The 20,084-nt window shown below is 38.0% G+C and overlaps 1 protein-coding gene across 1 annotated transcript in view; it reads left to right on the forward strand.

Moving 5' to 3' along the window:
- LOC111143285 (zyg-11 family member B, cell cycle regulator) overlaps positions 1–20,084 on the forward strand; it is an 89,034-nt gene that overhangs the window by 13,570 nt on the left and 55,380 nt on the right. The window contains exons 2-3 of the mRNA XM_022496924.1: positions 11,725–11,890; positions 18,006–18,760. Coding sequence (XP_022352632.1) covers positions 11,725–11,890; positions 18,006–18,760 — 921 coding nt within the window. The remainder of the gene's footprint in view (positions 1–11,724; positions 11,891–18,005; positions 18,761–20,084) is intronic.

Consider the following 20,084-nt stretch of genomic DNA (forward strand, 5'->3'; position numbering starts at 1 on the left):
CTTCGGCTCAGGTCATGATCCCAGCGTCCTGGGATCAAGTCCCACATCGGGCTCCTTGCTCATCAGGGAGCCTGCTTCTTCCTCTGCCTCTGCCTGCCATTCTGTCTGCCTGTGCTTGCTCTCTCTCCCTCTCTCTCTCTGACAAATAAATAAATAAAATCTTTAAAAAAAAAAATGTCTTTTAGTTTGAATACATGTATTGAAAAATATCTTTGATAAAATGACAGTTTCTTGGTTATCTTACAATATTTGAAAAGCAAAAACAGAGGCAGTCTGTTAAGTGGCTGCCTTGGGCTCTGGTCATGATCCCAGGGTTCTGGGATCAAGCCCCACATCAGGCTCCTTGCTCAGCTGGGAGCCTGCTTCTCCCTCTGCTTGCCGCTCCCCACTGCTTGTGCTTGCTCCCCTGCCCCACCTCAAATAAATAAATAAAATCTTAAAAAAAAAAAAAAAGCACAGAAACAGCTTTTCTTCATTTCCACTAATTTTTATTTTAGTCTTTTTCCATTTTTAGTAATTTGATATGTTCAGAAAGCCATATGAAACATTTGTGTAAGTCATGAAACATAATAAGCAAATAGCTAAAAACCTGGCATCCCAACTTAAAAAATAGAACTTGACCACCGCAGTTTTTCCCCGTGTGTTTCTCTATGCCACAACCCCCCTACCCTCGAGGTATCCTCTATCCTTTTTTATTTTCTCTCTCCCTTGTTCTTCTGTATAGATACACTACAACATATTTAATTTAGAGGTAACTTTCTAAGCTTTTGAAATGCTTTTCAGGCAATATAATTTCCTATGGCTGTATAGATGTTTAATTGAAATCCTGCTACGTATAGTTTTTATTTAGCTTAGTAATATTCTACTCCTAGCATTTTGCCACCATGTCATTAAAAGTTATTCAGAAACATACATATTGCTGTGTAGTATTATATAGAATTGACATACTATGGGGATGCCTGGGTGGCTCAGTTGGTTGAGCGGCTGCCTTCGGCTCGGGTCATGATCCCGGCGTCCTGGGATCGAGTCCCGCATCGGGCTCCTTGCTCGGCGGGGAGCCTGCTTCTCCCTCTGCCTCTGCCTGCCTCTCGGCCTACTTGTGATCTCTCTCTCTCTCACAAATAAAATCTTAAAAAAAAAAAAAAAAATTGACATACTATGATTTGCTTACCATTTCTTTCTATTTTAGCCATTTGAATGTGTGGTTTTTGGTTTTTGGTTTTGTTTTTTTTTTTTGGTCAGAAAAACTGTGATCAGTCCCTTTATGTAAATACCTTTGTTAATATCTCTGATTATTTACTATTTTTAGGTAAATTCTACCTAATGAAGTACTGGACCAAGAATGTCGGTGGTTTTTGTTTTGTTTTGTTTTTTATATTTTATTTTTTGAATGTGGGTGTTTTTATGAATATTGAATCTTTTTCATTTCCAGACAAATTGTCCCAGTTTACGCTCTGACTAGCAGTATTTGAGAGGACCAATCTGGGCAAACTTTATTTGAATAATTCACTATGTCAGGATTATATCCTGTTCTAGAAAACACCACATTAACTAAAAAAATAAATAAAAAGAACTGCACTCTTGTTTTGTACTGGAATTGTTGTTTTTCCTATTTGCTGTAGGGTATTTTTTTCAGCGATTGTTCAGGGACCAAGTCATTCTCCACCTGCTGTACTTGTGGTAGTTAATTACAGGGCTTAGTTATCTCTCCTGATCACTCCCTCTGAGAATTTATCTATTCTTACTATTCAGCTGTCACTACTAGGGGATGCTATTTAAATCTGCATATTCAGCTCAGTTCTTTCACTGGAGCTTTAGTTCCTTTTCTGTCCTTGCCTGAGCAGAACAGACTCTCCATGACTACAACAAATTCCCCCTGAAGAAAGAATCCTTTGCGTAGTCTTCTTATTAAGTTTTGTCAGTGAGGTTATGGAAGTATTCCATATCCACTGTTTTGTTTTTTATTTTTATTTTCTAGCTTTTTGACAATTTCAGACTTTAAAAAGTTGCAAAATAATACAAGGAATTCTCACATAGCACTCACCAAAATTGCCCAAACGTTTAGCATTTTATCCCATGTGGTTTATCATGCTCCTCTATTGCCCGCCCCCCAACAAGTTTTTTTTTCCTCCCTGGTTACCCTGGTTAACTCCTACTTTAAATCTTGGAGTTATTATTATTATTTTTTTAATATCTCAGCTTCCCTTCCTCCCCCTCCCTTCCTCTCTCACAAGAGGGTGCTATATGAAATGAGAAAAATGGTGAGATGTTTGATATTAAATACCTTGATACCTTGGCTCGATTCTGCCACATTCTAACTGGATGAATTTGGGTCTGTTATTCTTTCTGAGCTCTGGTATTCTCCTATACAAAATAGTGTCTGCTATACCAGCTCCACAAGACTGTTGTGAGGGCTAAATGAGATAATATATGTCAAAAGTATGCTATATGAATGTTGGTCAATCCTTCAAATAACAGTTACCTATTTAGTAGAGTGTCAAGCATTGTGCTAGGTACTGGGGATTCAGAAATGCTTACTTCATGTTGTTAATTCTTCCCTCAAATTATTTTTCACTTTTGATTTTTTTTCAATTTTCATTGCCTGTTCCCTAATCCACAGCATCATCACCTCATGTCTGAGCCATCGTAACAACCAGCTGGTCCTCAAATTGTTTTTTGGAATTTATATCAGTGCCAAAGTAATAATTGTTCTGAGAGATGGTATGGTATAGTGGAAAAGGTATGGACTTCATTATCATTAACAGATCTGGGTAGTGTCTTAGCCCCAGTTTTTTGTTTTTTGTTTTTTTTTAAGATTTTATTAATTTATTTGAGAGAGAGAGAGAGAGAGAACATGAGCAGGAAGGGGGAGGGGGAGAGGGAGAAGCAGACTCCCTGCTGAGCAGTAACCCTGCCACAGGGCTCAGTCCCAGGACCCCAAGATCATGCCATGAGCTAAAGGTCAGGCGCTTAACTAAGTGAGCCACCCGAGCACCCCTTGGCCCCACTTCTTAGAAATATTGTGACACAGGGCAAGTCCCTTTACTAGTCTTCTAATTTGAACTCCTTTTTCTTCTCTTTTCTTTTTTTTTTTTTTAAACCAGCAAATGTTAGGGACTATGCTGGGTGCTGTGGATATGAAGAAGCCATTAATAGGTTCCTTGAACTTGAAAAACATCATGGTTTTGTTGGGGAGACATACAGTCATAAAAACTGATTAATATGGGATTGTAAAAGAAAACTAGATTTGGAATCAAATATAAATGTCAGCTTATGTAATGATTTTTTTTTTAAAAGATTTTATTTATTTATTTGACAGACAGAGATCACAAGTATGCAGAGAGGCAGGCAGAGAGAGAGGGGGAAAGCAGGCTCCCTGCTGAGCAGAGAGCCCAATGTGGGGCTCCATCCCAGGACCCTGGGAAGGCAGAGGCTTTAACCCACTGAGCCACCCAGGCTCCCTGCTTATGTAATGATTTATTAAAGCACAAACTGAACTCTACAGTCAGATTGCCTGGGGTCTAATTCTGGCTCTGCCACTTCTTAGCTGTATCATCATAGGTAAATAAACCTCTCAAAACTTCAGTATTTCTCATCTTTGTAGAATGGGGATACTGAAAGAATTTAACTTAAGGAATTTTTATGAGAAGTAAATGAAATTATGTATGTAAAGTGCTTAATATAGTTTATAGCATACAGCGTATATTAACAAGTAGTATGAACTCAATAATTATTATTATAATTTGATAGCATAGCGGTTAAGAGCTTAAAAATATAGACTATGGCCTCATTCTTGTTTTGGGAGTCCCTGTTTAGCAACATGTTGGCCGTGTAAATATAAGGAAGGTATTTAACCTAAACTTCAGTTTCCCCATTTTTAAAATGCAGATTATAATGGTGCTTGATTCTTCATAGGATGTAGAAATTGAGAGAACTCTTGTATCTAAAGAACTCTTGAACCAGAACCTGAGACTTAGTGTTTCATGAAAAATAACTTTTAATTTTTATTCTTTTCTGCCATCTGCTGGCTGTTTGTCTTTGACATGTAAATTAAATTTTTAAAAAAGATTTTATTTATATATTTGACAGAGAGAAAGAGAGATCACAAGTAGGCAGAGAGGCAGACAGAGGGGGCGGGTGAGAAGGCTCCCTGCTGAGCAGAGAGTCTGATGTGGGGCTCGGTCCCAGGACTCTGAGATCATGACCTGAGCGAAAGGCAGAGGCCCAACCCACTGAGCCACCCAGGTGCCCCTAAATTAACTTTTCTGAACCTCATTTTTTTTTGTTTTGTTTTGTTTTAAAGATTTTATTTATTTTGTAAAGTGAGAGAGCACAAGCAGTGGGAGCAGCAGAGGAAGAGGGAGAAGCAGAAGCAGGCTCCCCACTAAGCAGGGATCCTGACGATGCAGGGCTCCATCCCAGGACCCTGGGATCACCCGAACTGAAGGCAGATGCTTAACTGACTGAGCCACCCAGGCGCCCCTCTGAGCCTGTTTATCTACCTTGTTCAAAACAAACTTTTGAAGATTGCAAGCATATGTAAAGAAGCTAGATTAGTGCCTAGTACCACATAGCTGTCATTCAGTACCTAATAGCTGTTGTTACGTGCAATTTAATTTGTCAGGTGCTGAGAGTAAAATTCTGCCTTGGAAGTTAGCAAAGCCATCCCCGAACTAGTGATGTTTGACTGAATTTGAAGGACATGTGAGATGTTCCCACGTAAAACTACTAATCTAAAAAAAAGGCTCAGAGTTGTCAAAGTGCCTGTTACGTTGCTTAAGGAACCGTGTTAAATAAATAGTAGGTTGCATTCAGTAACACTTAAGTGTACCAATAGGAGCTGTGTATTAAAGACCCGGGTTAGGTCAGATTGAGTAGAATCCATTTCAGTTAATTAAAAAGAACTTTCCTGTTTGTTCATCCTAGAAATTCTTTTTTCTTTAGAACTGTGTAGATTACTTTGTGATCCAAATAAAGTCAGATTTGACCTCCTTCCTCTCTCCTGCTATTTTAGTAGGAGCTGTGTTCCTCTGGCAGTGGTGTATCTAGTTGTTAAGGGGGAAAATCTGAGCAGGAATTTCCAGGAGATGAATTGTTTAGACACTGAGTTCTAGCTTCTGCTTTATCGTTTCTTTTTTTAGTCTTCCTGTACTGCTGTTTGTTTAAAAATAAGGTAGGAGCACTGATCTCTCAATACTTCTGTGTTAGCTTTAATTACTAGGATTTGGGGAATCATGGCAGTTTAGGTTTTGGAGTAGATCTTAGATAACCTAATTACAGTTCTAGTTCTGTCACTGGCTTGATATATAACCTCTCTGTTCTTCATCTTTAAATGGGGGTGATTATCCTTGTTCACATCACAGGCCCACTTTGAAATCAGCTGAGATATTATATTCAAAACTGGTATGTAAATTTGAAAAGGTCGTATATTGGGGCATCTGGGTTGCTCAGTTAAGTGCCTGCCTTTGGCTCAGGTCATGATCCCAGGGTCCTGGGATAGAGCCCTGCATCTGTCTCCCTGTTCTCCAGGGAGCCTGCTTCTCCCTCTCCCTGCCACTCCCCGTCTGTGTGTGCGCTCTCTGTCAAATAAATAAATAAAAATCTCTTAAAAATAAAAAAAGAATGATTACTAAATATTCTAAGTGTTCATTACTTCCTGGGTTTGTTCTAAGTGTCTTGCTAAAAGTATGTTCTCAAAAAGGTTTATATATTGGGCGCCTGGGTGGCTCAGTGGGTTAAGCTGCTGCCTTCGGCTCAGGTCATGATCTCAGGGTCCTGGGATCAAGTCACACATCGGGCTCTCTGCTCAGCAGGAAGCCCGCTTCCCTCTTTCTCTGCCTACTTGTGATCTCTCTCTGTCAAATAAATAAATAAAATCTTTAAAAAAAAAAAAAAAAAGGTTTATGTATCTTCCCTCCGACAATTATACAACTTCATCCATTTTCTCTTATGCAAAATAAATAGATTATTTTGAAATTTACCAAATGAGTTGAAAGTGTAGCTTGTTTCATCTGACTAATGAATTTTTAACATTTAGGATGATGGTACAATAAAGAATAGAAGAAGCAGGAAGAATTCATTGTTACAACTCAGGAAATAAGAGAGAATAAGCAAAGTTCTGTGTAGCATAAGTTGAATTTGATGAATTATTTCCTTTGAAATTTTTCTAATGTGTCCTTGCTACATCTAGCTGCAGAGGAACCTGGGATATGTAGTCTTTATTACAGGTGGTTGTGTGTTCAGATAATAAAAGATTTTATTAATGTAGAAAAAGAGAACAAATAATAGGGTTGGGCTGCCAAGTAGTCTGTGTCACTCTGGGTCAGCCATTTAACTTTTATGAAGGCTATTTCTTTATTTATAAAATAATGTGTTTTTACCCACTTTACTCAGTTATTATAATATCAAATATGTGAATGTGAAAGCGCTTTGTAAGCTGTAAAATAATATGTAAATATTTTAATAATGTTTTTTGATTATAGAAATCTGTGCTGCATAGAAAGTTTGATTTTTTTCAGAGAAGAAACTGATAGCATATGACCAAAAGTTAACTTTAATATTTTGATTTATTTATTTCTAGTCTTATATTTATTTACAATTTTATCAATTACTTTTTTTTTTTAAAGATTTTATTTATTTGACAGAGATCACAAGTAGGCAGAGAAGCAGGCAGAGAGAGAGGAGGAAGCAGGCTCCGAGCAGAGATCCCGATGTGGGGCTTGATCCGAGGACCCTGGGATCATGACCTGAGCCGAAAGCAGAGGCTTTAACCCACTGAGCCACCCAGGAGCCCCTTAATTACTTTTTTTTAAAGTAAGCTCCATGCCCAACATTGGGCCTGAACTCACGACCCTGAGATAAAGAGTCACATGCTCTACCAACTGAGCCCATCAGATGCCCCTATAAATATTTTTTATGACAACTTAATTGAGACATAATTCATATACCATGTAGTTCACCCATTTAAAATGTGTCCCAATTCAGTGGTTTTTAATATATTCGTAGAGTTGTCAAACTGTAACCACAATGAATTTTAGAACATTTTCATCACCCCAAAAAGAACCCCTGTAACCATTAGCATTTACTTCCCATTTTCCTTCCAAATCCTCCTCCCCCCAGCCCTGGCATCCAGTATTCTACTTTCTGTCTCTATAGATTTGCCTATTTTGGATATTTTATATAAATGGAATCATACAATGTATGATCTTTTGTCACTGGCTTTTTTCACTTAGCATACTATTTTTTTAAGTTATATATATTTATTGGGGCACCTAGCTGGCTCAGTCAGCTAAGCATCTGCCTTCGGCTCGGGTCATTCCCAGGGTCCTGGGATGGAGCCCTACGTCGGGCTCCCTGATCAGCTAGAAGCCTGCTTCTCCCTCTCCCTCTGCTGTACTCCCTGCTTGTGCTCTCTCAGTCTCATGCAAAATAAATAAATAAAATCTTTAAAAAGTTGTTTATTTATTTTAAGTAATCTCTATACCCAACATGGAGCTTGAACTCACGACGCGAGATCAAGAGTTGCATGCTCTTCCATCTGAGCCTGCTAGGTGCCCCACTTAGCATACTATTTTCAGGGTCCATCCATGTTGTGTGGTATATCAGGTTTCCTTTTTTTGCTAAATAAATAGTATTCCATTATGTAGATAAGCCATATTTTATTTATCCATTCATCAGTTGATGGATATTTGTGGTGTTTCTACCTTTTAACTATTATGAATAGTGCTTCTATAAACATTTCATGTACAAGTTTTCCATTTCTCTTGGGTAAATACCCAGGGGTCATATTACTAGGTTATATGGTAATTGGTAGACTTTTTCCCAAAGTGTATGCATCATTTTATATTCCTACCAGCAATGTATGAGAGTTGCAGTTTCTGTACATCTTCACCAACACTTAGTATCTGACTCCCTGATTTTAACCACCCTAATGGATGTGAGGTGTTATTTCATTATGATTTTGATTTGCATTTCCCTAGTCATTAACGATTTTGAGCATTTTTCTTTCTTTCTTTTTTTTTTTTTAAAGACTTTATTTATTTATTTGACAGACAGAGATCACAAGTAGGCAGAGAGGAAGGCAGAGTGGGGGGAGAAGCAGGCTCCCTGCTAAGCAGAGAGCCTGATGTGGGGCTCAATGTGGGGCTCGATTCCAGGACCCTGGGATCATGACCTGAGCCGAAGGCAGAGGCTTTAACCCACTGATCCACCCAGGAGCCCCTCGAGCATATTTTCATTTGATTATTTTTTTCCTTTTTTTTTTTTTTTTTTTTTTATTTGATTTCTGGGCATTTGTATTTCTTTGGAGAAATGTCTATTCAGACCTTTGCCTGTTTTTAATTGAGTTGGCTTTTTATTGCTGAGTCATAAGAGTTATTTATATATATATATATTTTTGTTTTAAAATACAAGTTTTTTTCCTTTTTAATTTAAATTCAATTAGCCAACTTACAGTACATCATTAGTTTCAGATGTAGTGTTCAATAACTTACCAGTTGCATATAACATCCAGAGCTCACGACATTATGTGCCTTCCTTAATCCCCCTCACCCAGTTACCCCATCCTCTCATCCAGTTACTTTTATATTCTAGATTCAAATCTCTCCTTAGATATATGATTTGCAAATAGTTTCTCCCATTCTGTGGTCTTTCTTTTCATTGTCTTGATGATGATCTTTGAAGGACAAAAATTTCTCTTTTTTTAAGATTTTATTTATTTGAGAGCGAGAAAGAGAGCATGTGCTTGCATGAGCTGGGGGAGGGACAGAGAGAGAAGCAGACTCCCCACCGAGCAGGGAGACCAATGTGGGGCTCCACCCCAGGATCTTGGGATTGTGACCTAAGCTGAAGGTGGATGCTTAACCAACTGAGCCAGCCAGGTGCCCCCCAAATTTTCTTATTTTGATGAGGTTCAGCTTATGTTCTACTTTTCTTTAGTTGTTTGTTCTTTTGGTGCTGTATCTAAAAAACCATTTACTAACACAAAACCAAGAAGATTTATACCTGTGTTTTCTTCCAAGAGCTTTATAATTTTAGCTCTTACATTTATGGCTTTGATCCATCTTTAGTTAATTTTTGTATATGACATGAGGTAGGACACTATCTTCATCCTTTTGCATGTCCAATTGTCCCAGCACCATTTGTTTAAAAACCTATTCTTTTGGGACGCCTGGGTGGCTCAGTTGGTTGGACGACTGCCTTCGGCTCAGGTCATGATCCCGGAGTCCCGGGATCGAGTCCCACATCGGTCTCCCAGCTCCATGGGGAGTCTGCTTCTCCCTCTGACCTTCTCCTCGCTCATGCTCTCTCTCACTGTCTCTCTCCCAAATAAATAAATAAAATCTTAAAAAAAAATAAAAATAAAAAAAAATAAAAAAATAAAAACCTATTCTTTTGCTCATTGAATTGTGCAGGCATCCTTGTCTAAAATATTGACCATAGGGGAAAAAAACATTGACCATAAATATTAGAGTTTATTTTTGGATTCACAGTTCTGTTTCATTGAGATATATATATGTGTGTGTGTGCATATATATATATATATATATATATTCTTATGCCAGTACCACAGTGTTTCTATTACTATAGCTTTGTAGTGAGTTTTAAAATTGACAAGTGTGAGTCCTCCAAATTGGCTTTTTTTCTCAGTATTATTTCAGTTATTCTAGGTCCATTGTATTTCCATATGAATTTTAGGATGAGCTTGTTAATTTCTGTGAAAAAGTAAGTTGGATTTTGATAAGGATTGTATTGAAACTATAGAACAATTAACAATATTAAATCTTCTGATCTATGAATATTGATGTTTTTCTATTTGAGTTTGCTTTAATTTTTTATTTTATACTTTTTTCCTAAAATTTATTTCTAAATATGTTACTCTCTTTGATGCTATTGTAAATGGAATTGTTTTCTTCATTTCACTTTCAGATTGTTCAGTATAATCGTATAGATATAATTGATATGATGTATTGTAAATAAAGTAGAACTTATATCCTACAGCCTTGCTGAACTTTTTTTCTTTTTAATGTTCTGGTAGTTTTTTGTTGTTGTCAATTCCTTGACTTTTTTTTTTTAAGATTTTATTTATTTATTTGAGAGAGAGAGTAAACGACCTAGAGTGAGAGAGAGAGCAGGAGCAGAGGGGCAGAGGGAGAGGGAGAAGCAGGCTCCCCACTGAGCAGGGAGTATGACGTGGGGCTCAATCCTGAGAACCCCAGGATCATGACCTGAACTGAAGGCAGAAGCTTAATCCACTGAGCCACCCAGGTGCCCCTATATTTTTGAAATGTAATGTTTAATAGCTCCCATTAAAATGTCACATGTATAGTATAATGTGGCTAAGAGTTGTGCTCCTGAGTCAGTTTTTAATTTGACACTATACTTTATCACTGACTATATGCAGAATGCTGAGAAAGATGTTACTTTTCTGAGCCAGTTTTCAATTAAAACTTTAAAGATGGGAGTGCCTAGGTGGCTTAATTGGTTGGGCGTCTGCCTTTGACTCAGGTCATGCTCTGAGAGAAAAGCATGGCCCGAGAGTCCTGGGATCAAGCCCCACATCGGGCTCCTAGCTTGGCAGTGAGTCTGCTTCTCCTCCCAGTTCCCCTGCTTGTGCTCTCTATCAGATTAAAAAGAAACAACAACAACAAAAAAACCCCCAAAACTTTAGAAATGAAGATAATGTTTGACTACTTTTTAAAATGGGATGAAGGGGGGCGCCTGGGTGGCTCAGTGGGTTAAGCCTCTGCCTTCTGCTCAGGTCATGATCTTAGGGTCCTGGGATCGAACCCCACGTCAGGCTCTCTGCTCAGCGGGGAGCCTGCTTCACCTTCCCCCTCTGCCTGCCTCTCTGCCTATTTGTGATCTCTCCCTCTCTATGTTAAATAAATAAATAAAATCTTTTTTAAAATTATTAAAAAATAAAAATAAAATGGGATGAAGGAATAAGTGAGATAATGGATAATTCATGTAAGATACTCAGCACAGTCATAAAAGCACCTAATGGATGATAGCTACTATAATTATATTTTAATTATATTGTTACTACTGGGGACATTTACAGTGTTTATTTCTATAGTTAAAACCCTTACACTTAAGTCTTTGCGCTTATTTGATTAGTTCTTTATTCCTCAGACTGGAATAACAGGGTTAACCTTTTTCGGTTTTGAGGATGTTAACACCTATAGCAAATTCTTTTACCCAAATAAATTCATCATATTTGAATTATCAGATTGGGATGGGGATTTTGTAGGATATCAAGTTTGAGAGTAAATTTGGTCTAGATTTTGGAAGGACTCAGGCATCAGTCTGACAATCTAAGAATTTTATTTTTTGTCTTCAGGCCCATGGAAGTTTGTGGAAGAGTTGACCAGGGGATGGTCATGGGTGGTAATTGAGGAAGATTAATCTGCTATACCTTGAGGTCTTCCCTGACCATCCTTGTCTGATTAGGACACCCTGCTTGTACTTACATACTACTCAATATGTCTTCTAATACAGTATGTAATATATTTTATGTAAATATTTGTTTAAACGTTTCTCTTCTGCCTCTTGAGAAGATGGGTTACCTATTGTATTCCCAGCACCTAACACAGTATCTAACATATGGTAGACACTGAGTAAAAATACTTCTTGAATGAGTTCATGAAAGTTTTGTTTTCTATTTTTCTGGAAACTAACTTGTTGGCTTTTGTCTTCCCTTTATGTTTTTTCCTGGGCTCCAAGGAGGAGGCATCTCCCTATTCCTTACTTGATATCTGCTTGAATTTCCTGACTACTCACCTTGAGAAGTTCTGTTCAGCAAGACAAGATGGAACATTGTGTCTGCAGGAACCTGGAGTATTCCCACAGGAGGTGGCTGATCGACTGCTTCAGACTATGGCTTTTCATGGTAAAAAAAACACAGAGGAAATAAGAATTATGTGCTGTTAATTGGCATTGGATTTTGAATGCTGCTGTGGCATTTAATTATTTTCTTAGAAAAGGCCAGATGAGTCTGATTCCAGGAAAAGGAATTCATTTATTTTTTCCTGTCCTGCCACTTACTTTGTAATTTGGAATAAGCATTTTTCTTTTCTAATCTAGGAAAATTGCTTCCTTTTTTTTTCTTTCTTTCTTTCTTTCTCTCTTTTTCTTTCTTCTTCTTTTTCTGCTTTTCCCATGGCAAAAATAACTTTTTTTTTTTAAAGATTTTATTTATTTATTTGACAGAGATCACAAGTAGGCAGAGAGGCAGGCAGAGAGAGAAATTAGAAAAAATATTATAAATTCTAAAAGTATTCATAGAACTTTTTTCCATTTGACATTTCCATATGAAAATATTCAAATACACAGAAAAACTGATGAAACTTTAAAATTTTGACAAAATTGGCATTATGTTCTTTTGCATATTGTCAGTAGTATCCACTCTTTTTTGTTTTTCAATTTTTTATATTTTAATTATTACCTATCTTAGTCTACATCTGACAAATTCATAAGTTGAATTTCAAGCTTGTCATGTAATATACAACACAGCCTGGAAATACTGTAAGGTTTTTTTCCCACAGATTGCTTCTCCAATTTTTATTTTTACTACTGAAATATAGTTGACATACAATATTATGTTAGTTTTAGGTTAGTACTATCTACTCTTGTTTTTTTTGCAAAGAGATTAATTCAGAACACTTTTTGGTGAATGAGGCCAGAAATAACATTGAGGTAATACAAATGAGGACATTAAGTTATTTCTCTGACCCTCAGTTTTCTCATCTGAAGGCAGCTTGAAAAGAAGAGGTAGAAAACACATTCTGATGACACTACTCTGGAGGATAATTATTTAGTTACACTTATTTGAAAACTGCCTCCATTATTTTACCCATATAAAGCATTTGCCACAGAGCTAGTAACAATAACAAGTATTCAATAAATGTTAGCTGCTAATATTAGCTATCAGTAGTTATATTTCAAAAAGAATCGGGCAAATTAAGACTCTACTTAACATTTATTCCTTTGATTTACAAGATTAGTTATATGTATATATATATATATTTTTTTTATTATTTTTTTCTAAGATTTTATTTATTTATTTGACAGAGATCACAAGTAGACGGAGAGGCAGGCAGAGAGACAGAGAGAGAGAGGGAAGCAGGCTCCCCGCTGAGCAGAGAACCCGATGCGGAACTCGATCCCAGGACCCTGAGATCATGACCTGAGCCGAAGGCAGCGGCTTAACCCACTGAGCCACCCAGGCACCCTATATGTATATATATTTAAATTGAATATGTTAAGCATAGTCATTAAATTGAGACCAAAAAGAAATGAAAGCACTGACATAATCTCTTAAATTGTTATGCAGCTTTGTAAGGAACCTTTAACTTTATCATATATAGTACCTACTGGTATCAACCCAGTTCCTTTGGTAGGCTAAATTCAAAGAGACTACAGACTTGAGCAACTCAGTGAAAACCAAGGAGTTCAAACATCTTCTTTCTAAAATTATTCTAAAATACCTCAATTATACCTTTATTTCTCCCACCGTTCCTTATACATTATCTGGATTCATACTTTATATATATAAAGCCACAGCAAAGTGTACAGTATTCTCTGGCATATAGAACAGGAATATCTCTAATGTGGTTGTAGGAAGATTGTGTGGCAGTGAAAACAGCACAGACTTGGAATCAGACTTCGATCTGAACTAGGACTCTACCATTTACTAGCATTATGACCTCTAACAAGTTACTTTTCTGAATCAGTTTCCTTATCTGTATATGAATGGGATTACAATAGTTACCATTTTTTTTTTTAAAGATTTTATTTATTTGACAGACAGAAATCACAAGTAGGCAGAGAGGCAGGCAGAGAGAGGGGGGCGGGGAAGCAGGCTCCCCGCTGAGCAGAGAGCCCGATGCGGGGCTCAATCCCAGAACCCTGGGATCATGACCCAAGCCGAAGGCAGACGCTTTAACCCACTGAGCCACCCAGGCGCCCCATAGTTACCTTTTTTTAATAGTGGTTATTTTATAAGGTTTTAGAGAAAATTCGAGGAAAACAAAATTCCTAGCACGAAACAGATAATAGGTAAATGATAGTAATTATTATTGCCACATTGTCATTCTATTTTATAGTTGTGAACAAATTATATTTCCTACTTGAAAGAGTTTATAAACTGAAATTAAAAATGGCATTATCTATTTCAACTTAAAACTTAATCAGAAATAACAAAAATCCCCTACATAAACAGAATTCCACAGATAAGACTCTCCCAACTTATTTTCAAAATTCATTTTTGAAAACAGAAGTACTAAATTAGCTATGCTTTCCCAATTCAAAGGTCAAAAGAAGAAACTCATTTTTCCGTAATAGTGTTTATTTTCCACTGCCAAATGAAGACGTAAGGTATTTTATACCAGCAAACTTCTAAAGGGATATTTTGAAAGATAAGTTATTTTGGGGGCGCCTGGATGGCTCAGTGGGTTAAAGCCTCTGCCTTCGGCTCGGGTCATGATCTCAGGGTCCTGGGACCGAGCCCGCATCGAGCTCTCTGCTCAGCAGGGAGCCTGCTCCCCCCCGCGCCCCCCCCCCCGCCTCTCTGCCTACTTGTGATTTCTCTCTGTCAAATAAATAAATAAAATCTTTTTATTTATTTATTTTTAAAGATTTTATTTATTTGACAAAGAGAGAGAGATTACAAGTAGGCAGAGCAGCAAGGGGGGGTGGGGAGAAGCAGGCTCCCTGCCGAGCAGAGAGCCCGATGCGGGGCTCGATCCCAGGACCCTGGGATCGTGACCCGAGCCGAAGGCAGAGGCCTCAACCCACTGAGCCACCCAGGCGCCCCATAAATAAAATCTTTTTTAAAAAAAAGTTATTTTGGGGGGCACCTGGGTGGCTCAGTGGGTTGAGGCCTCTGCCTTCGGCTCGGGTCACGATCCCACTGGGATCGAGCCCCGCATCGGGCTCTCTGCTCGGCAGGGAGCCTGCTTCCTCCTCTCTCTCTGCCTGCCTCTCTGCCTACTTGTAATCTCTGTCAAATAAATAAATAAAATCTTAAAAAATTTTTTTTTTAAATTGAGATAAAATTGACATATAATATATTAGTTTCAGGTGTACAACATAATTGATTTGATATATGTGTGCGCTAAAACTTTATTTAGTCTTCCTTTAATACCCCTCACCTTCTTTCTCCCTCCTTGAATTTTTCCTTCATCTTTGAAGGACTTACTCAAAGATTACCTCTTCTGTTGAATCTTTCTAGGTCTTCAGGAATGATGGGTTGCTTGCTTTTGTTTCCATGGTACTTTGTACTTGACTCTGATATACCATAGATCTCATTTTGTTACATTGTTTAATGCTTTCACTCCATGGAATTTTGAATTCTTTGAGTATACGGGCATAGCTTAATTTTCTTTGTATACACATTTGGTAGTGTTTGACATATAGTGATTGTTTAATAACTGCTCAATGGCTGGAAACTTACTATGAAATTTACTCCCCTGAAATAGAATTCTGGTAGTTTAAAACACTGTCTCTAGAACTGCACTGCCTAAGAGAAATAAAACATGAGCCACAACTGTGAGGCACATATGTAATTTATTTTATTTTATTTTTTTTAAATTTTATTTATTTGACAGAGAGAGGGAGAGAAAGAGCACAAGCAGGGGGAGTAGGTGAGGGAGAAGCAGGCCCCCCACTGAGCAGGGAGCCCAACACAGGGCTCAATTCCAGGACCCAGGGATCATGATCTGAGCTGAAGGCAGAGCTGAGCTGAGTTACCCAGGCACCCCCATGTAGATCATTTTAAGTTTACTAGTGGCCACATTTTAAAAGTAGAAAAAGGTGAAACTAATTCATAATTTTATTCAAGCCAGTACATCCAAAATACCATTTTAACATGTAGTCAATATGAAAGTTATTAATGAGATTTTTTTTTTTTTTAAGATTTTATTTATTTTTTTGACAGACGGAGATCACAAGTAGAGAGGCAGGCAGAGAGAGAGGAAGGGAAACAGGCTCTGCGCTGAGCAGAGAGCCCGATGCGGGGCTCGATCCCAGGACCCTGGGATCATGACCTGAGCCGAAGGCAGAGGCTCCAACCCACTGAACTACCCAGGTGCCCGATGAGATATTTTATATATATATATTTTTTTTACTAAATCTTCAAGATCTGATGTATGTTTTACACTTACAGCAAAGCTCAGTTTGGACTATATGCATTTCAAGTGCTCAATAGCTGTGTGTGGCTGGTGGCTACTGGTTTGGACAGTATAGCACTAGAATAATGGAGTTCTTAATATGTAGTCATTTTTGTCCACTGTGATAGGTAAAGGTTTTTCTTGATTTTAACTTTTTAACCATAAATAAGTCTGCAAAATCCACTGGAAAGCAGTGTTCCCTTTAAAAAAATACTTTAGTTCTAATACAAAGGTGACCCTTAGCTTCATCTTTAGCCCAAGCTGTGTGAATCTGTTTAGTATGAGTCTACTGAGGTGCCACTTAGAGTTCTTCCCTTGACTCCAGGCTATTTATTTACCTGGTCCCAACTGTACACTCACCCTGGACTGTTCTTAGGCTATCTTTTATTGGCATGCCTGTTACTTTCACAGGAGATGTTGTTTAATTGATAGGTGATATTGTTGAGATTGATGTGGTTCCAAAGCATCATATACTTCTGGCACTGTTAATTGCTAGTCACGTAGATCTCTAAGGGACTTTAAGAGGTTCCTGTATCCACTTTATTTGAATTTAATCTGACAGAAAGTTGACTATACCCTAGGTCCTTTTTTTTTTTTTTTTAAGATTTTATTTTGTATTTATTTGGCAGAAAGAGAGGAAATACAAGCAGGGGGAGTGAGAGAGGGAGAAGCAGGCTTCTTGCTGAGCAAGGAGCCAGATGCGGGGCTCTGTCCCAGGACCCCGGGATCATGACCTGAGCCAAAGGCAGACTCTTAATGGCTGAGCCACCCAGGCGCCCCTAACCGCTAGATCCTTTTATTTATTTATTTATTTATTTATTTATTTTTAAAGATTCTATTTATTTATTTGACAGAGAGAGAGAGATCACAAGTAGGCAGAGAGGCAGGCAGGGAGAGAGGAGGAAGCCGGCTCCCTACTGAGCAGAGAGCCTGATGCGGGGCTCGATCCCAGGACCCTGAGATCATGACCTGAGCCGAAGGCAGAGGCTTAACCCACTGAGCCACCCAGGCGCCCCCTTCTAGATCCTTTTAATAAGATTTCAGATCTAGCCAGTGATCTGAATGATTTTTAGATAAGCATGTGCTAAATATATGTGTGTATATATATATATATATACACACACACATACACACACACATATATTACTTTTTTATTCATTCAAAGATCATATATGTATGCATGTATGTATGTATGTTTGTGTGTATAATAATGTATTATAGTAAAATTGAAGGATAGACTAGTAATAATGTATTGGTAACAATTAATTCCCCAGATTCAATAGCTTAACATAAAGTTTGTTTTACCTCACTCATGGTACATAAATGCTGCAAATCCGTGGAGGGTTGTGCTCCATGGTCCCTCTTGGATCCAAACTGATGGAGGCTCCACTTTCAGAAATCTATTCTGTCTAGAACTTGAAGATTTCTCATTTGTCATAGCGGGAAAAGATAGCATGGGAAATCGTGTACTGGCTCTCAGGTGCTTCAGCCTATAGGCCATTGGTCAAAACTAGGCACATAGCCCCATCTAATTCCAAGGGTAGGATGGGAAATGTAGCTGTCTACATGTCCAGGAAGGCAAGTAGAACCAGATGTTAGTGAATATCTGTAATACCACAGTCACTTGCTAGCTCTGTGACCTTGGAAAGCCACTTTTCTCACCCTAGTGTATTCATCTCTAAGTTGTAATCATAATATTCTTACCCCATGGAATTGTTATGTATATTAAATGAAATACTGTTACATGGGTGTGCTTTGGAAATGTAAGTATGCTGGAAATTTTAGCTATTCTTTAATTATTTTTTGAAATTGAAGTGTTGCTTGTTTTTTTTCCAGGTCTACTGAATGATGGAACTGTAGGTATTTTCAGGGGCAACCAGATGCGCTTAAAGCGTGCTTGCATTCGCAAAGCCAAGATCTCTGCTGTTGCTTTCCGGAAAGCCTTCTGCCATCACAAGTTAGTGGAACTTGATGCTACAGGTGTGAATGCAGACATCACGATTACAGACATCATCAGTGGGCTTGGCAGTAACAAATGGATCCAGCAAAATCTCCAGTGCCTAGTGCTGAACTCGTTAACTCTTTCCCTCGAAGATCCTTACGAGCGGTGCTTCAGCCGGCTTTCTGGCCTTCGAGCGTTAAGCATCACCAATGTTCTCTTTTACAATGAAGACCTCGCTGAGGTTGCCTCATTGCCAAGATTAGAGAGCCTGGATATTTCTAACACCTCAATCACAGACATCACAGCTTTGCTGGCCTGCAAAGACCGACTCAAGTCTCTAACCATGCACCACTTGAAGTGTTTAAAAATGACAACTACCCAGATACTGGATGTTGTGCGGGAACTAAAACATCTGAATCATCTTGACATTTCAGATGATAAACAGTTTACATCAGACATAGCTCTTCGCTTACTAGAACAAAAAGACATCCTACCCAACCTTGTCTCCCTGGATGTTTCTGGGAGGAAGCATGTGACAGATAAAGCTGTTGAAGCCTTTATACAACAACGGCCCAGCATGCAGTTTGTAGGTTTGCTGGCCACTGATGCAGGTTACTCTGAATTCCTCACTGGTGAAGGACATTTAAAGGTTAGACTTTTAAAATGTATTATTTTGTCAGGCTGACCAATGTCTTAGCTGCATAAGGTTCCATTAAGATGAATGTCTAACAATATATGGAACATGTCTGTGAAAGATGGTATTGTATAGTGGAAAGGCTTTGCTTTCAAGTCAGAGTCCCAGTTAAAATCCTAGCCTGCTTGCTTCATGACCCAGACCAAGAGATGATGTAACTTTTTGGGTTTCCATTTCTTTATTTACAAAACAGATATTCTGTCTAACAATTTCTTCTAAAGGTTAGTAATTATATATGTAAAGTGCTAGTCATGTAGTAGGCCTTGGATAAGTATAGTTCTTATGATGGTAATAGTTAGATATTTTGAACCACTGTAACATACCATTTCTAATTGGTCACTTTAAAACTAAGGATACTCCTTGAATTGATATCCATTGGGAAGTTAAGTTCTCCAAGGAGATCTTTACCATAGAAATGTATAATTTTGCTTTTCTTAAGGTTTTTCATGCCTAATGGTTTAAATTCATCTGCTTGGTACTTCGGATTCAAAGATAAAAAAGATATAGGATCTGCTTCTAAGGAGCTTAGTCTTGGTGATGATACAATCATAAATAACTATAAAGCCGAAGTCAGTGTAATTGCTGTAAAAGAGTAGAAGAAGTTTCTTCCAGCTGGAGAATTTGGGGCTTGATGGAAAAGATGGTATCTGAGTCATACCTTGAAGGATAGAATTGTGGCAAGTTTAAGGAAAACTAATATTTTCCTAATTCACACTGTATCCTCTAGATGCCTTACATTGATAGGTATTAGCCCCATTTTATAGATGAGAACCATAGACTCAGAAATTATATGATTTACAGTTAGTTAGAACCAACATTTGGATTTACATCTAATTCCAGAACCCCATTTTTCCCCCTACTACCTACACTACTTAAGCAGAAGCATCCTTTGATCCTACCTGGAGCAGAGTCAGGGATGGCCTGAAAGTGGATATTGTGACCCAAAAGGCAAGGTATCTTTTTTGAGTAATCATGACAGACTCAAAAAAGGAGAAGGAAAGTTTAGTTGTAAATATAAACATCTCAGTTCTTACGTATTTGTAAATTTAGGCCTTAAAAAATAGAATGTAGAAAATGATTTTGAATTATTCTTTTTTATTCATTCAATATTTTACCAAGTGCCTGTGTGTACTGGTCACCGTGCGGGGTATGGGGATTTGATGGTGAAGGCAAACAGGCATGATTTTGCCCTCATGGAGCTTGTAATTTAGTGAGGGAATCAAGTAATCAAATGCCATGTGCCAACGTATATGTGTGCTTTAAATATACATACACACAT

This window comes from Enhydra lutris, unplaced genomic scaffold (genome assembly GCF_002288905.1).
Source record: "Enhydra lutris kenyoni isolate GAN:26980312 unplaced genomic scaffold, ASM228890v2 scaffoldscaffold9, whole genome shotgun sequence".
Lineage (NCBI taxonomy): Eukaryota > Metazoa > Chordata > Mammalia > Carnivora > Mustelidae > Enhydra > Enhydra lutris.